The sequence below is a fragment of the Mesitornis unicolor genome, unplaced genomic scaffold, assembly GCF_000695765.1.
Source record: "Mesitornis unicolor isolate BGI_N332 unplaced genomic scaffold, ASM69576v1 scaffold15261, whole genome shotgun sequence".
Classification (NCBI taxonomy): domain Eukaryota; kingdom Metazoa; phylum Chordata; class Aves; order Mesitornithiformes; family Mesitornithidae; genus Mesitornis; species Mesitornis unicolor.
The window spans coordinates 78,052-80,515 of record NW_010163251.1 but is presented as its reverse complement, the minus strand read 5'-3'; the positions used below and the strand labels follow the sequence as shown (position 1 = coordinate 80,515).

General features: G+C 41.4%; 1 protein-coding gene across 1 annotated transcript in view; it reads left to right on the top strand.

The window, feature by feature from the left end:
• Window positions 1-1,484: 1,484 nt before the first annotated feature.
• Window positions 1,485-2,464, top strand: part of DERL1 (derlin 1) — a gene marked incomplete at its 5' end in the record, with an annotated part of 11,355 nt that continues 10,375 nt past the window's right edge. Inside the window, one exon of the mRNA XM_010193903.1 lies at window positions 1,485-1,596. Coding sequence (XP_010192205.1) covers window positions 1,485-1,596 — 112 coding nt within the window. The remainder of the gene's footprint in view (window positions 1,597-2,464) is intronic.

Genomic DNA, 2,464 nt, shown 5'->3' with positions numbered 1-2,464 from the left:
AGTGACTCTGATCGTCTCCCGCGGGAAGCCAGGCCTACCTTCCTGCTTGACCTAAGAGCCTGCGACCCCGGGTTTAGCTAGGGCTCTGCCTCCTCAAGAAGAGCCCCAGGCTCTCTGCCAAGTTGACCCAGGGCCCCTGGGCAAGGCAAGGAAGCCTATGGCCCTTGATAGGCCCTGCAGTTCATCTTGCGTCTTATTGTGGTGCTTTTTTTTTCCGAAGTTGCTTGGAGGAATTGTTCTGTCTGGCACCGCTTGATGTGCCAAGGCACTCCGTAATGATAAAACCTGGGGCTGTGACTTCAGGTGGCTTGCCCAGCCTCTGCTGTGTGGTTGTGTGGGTGTGACTGTAGGAACAGAGGTTAGCAGGCAGCTGTGCAACTGTCCTAAACCTCAGGTGGCTCCGGAGATGTTAAGGCAGAGCTAATAAAGTGTATTTTTTGCACCTTCTTAGTGGTTTTTGCTTGGAATTTGAAAAAGCTTGTGTTTGGGATTGTCAGCTTCTGTGCTTAGGTATGGTTGATACAAATTAACAACTGAAGTCCTGAGGTTTCAAATGTACAGTGTTTCTGGATGTGTTCGCAAAAGTGTTCACAAACTGGACGTAATCTTTCCTTGTGCTGGGAGGTTACTGGTTCAGTCTTTTGGTATGCAGGTGTGTAAGGGGAGAGCAAGGATTGGATGAACTGAAAATGAAAGTGAAGGAGGAGATAAGATCCCAGCCTTTAAGTGCTCATTATATCTTCAGTGAAAAAAAGCTGAGTACAAAAATAGATTAAAATATAGTACTATCTGTAGTTTGTTTCATGTGTTGTCCCCAAAATTTAGTAGATTGTAGCTTAGACTGTTGTTTTTTTTCTAGTTCTGTTGTTCTTCCTGGATCTATGATATTCAGGATCCCAATGCTCTATTTGGAAGTGTTGCTACTTAAAGAGCTCATTTATAGACAGCCAGGCACTTTCTGTTCATGCTCTGTGCTGCCATGCATTTCGCTGTGCCCAGTACTGATAGCTGGGAGACTCTAAAATAGGTGCAAAATGCTCAGAGCAGCATATGCTGTCTGGAGTGATACGCTAAAGGCTGTTGTGTGAATTCCTTGGCCCCTGTACAGCAGGTAAGAATGGATTCTGTATGGTTGCTTTTAAAACAACATAGCATCTTTGCAAGCATAACCCTTTAGCACTGCATTAAGACTCAGTACTGCAAAGATGTGATGGCAGCGATCTGGGAAGTAGTGTGTGATTTCTGTTGTCATTTTAATAGCTTTGCTTATTGAATTTAAAAAAAAAAAACAAACAAAAACCAAAAAAACCCAACAACAAACCCCAACTGTAAAAGCTGCTGAAGCAGCATTAACTGATACTTGGACTATTTTTAATCTCCTCCTTGATCTTCCTAGTAATTGATAACAAGCGAAAACAAAAAACTCATGCATATGAGTTCATTCTACAATGTATAAATATATCTTTCTCTTCTGATCTGAACAGATCTGGCGGCCGATAACTGCAACTTTCTTCTTCCCAGTGGGACCTGGAACAGGATTTCTCTACTTGGTGAATTTGTATTTCTTGTATCAATATTCATCACGATTAGAAACAGGTATGTGCTCCATTAAATTGTATGCATGTGGTGAACTCTGCTTGGAGTTGATAGAGACTGAGCATTGTTAGATAGAGCTTCTGTTGACAATGGGGTTGTGGCTGATTCATGCACAATCGCGAGAAAGATGCCTCATCTCTGAGCCCACTTACATTGGTCAATGGGAAACTGCTCTGAAAACTGATTTTCTGTGGCTGGTTCCTTCCCTTTGGCAGACAGCCTGTTCATTCAGGATCTGAACTTTATACTTGTTTCAATAGGAGGGCCTGGTTCTTTTAGTTGCTTGATTTCAGGAAAGGAGGGAGAGAGACTGAAAGATGACATTATGTCTGGTTTTTTTTATGTCTAATGTCTTTTAACCTGGAAGGATGATGGGTATATCAGTCTTGAGAAAATAGCAATGTTAGTTTTCTCTTTGTTCAAGAGGCAATGATGCATACCTGCGTTATTCTATTGGTTTTGTTGAATTGAGAGGTGCCTTGTACAAATGAAGTGCACCCCTCTGTCAAATGGAAATGTGAAACAGCTAAGGAATTAGTCGGATTTTCAGTTAGGGGGGAAAAATTAAAAGTGCAGGAAAGGAGATCAGATAATGAATCATTTATCTCAAAAAAGGGATTGTTATTACACAGTAGCTTCAAAACTGGTTTTGTTTTGCACTGCACAGTTCATTAAAGCTATACAAAAATAGTTTCAGTTGAAGTCAATAATTAAAATAATTGGAAAGCCAGGCTCCTCCTGAAAGCCTTTATGAACAGGAATTTTGATGTAGTTCTAATGGAGTCTTAGAATTGATTGTTTGAGTAGAAATGAACTGCAGGGTGATGTTTGGGAAGTCCCACAATAGAGATCCCTGGTAAACCTGTCA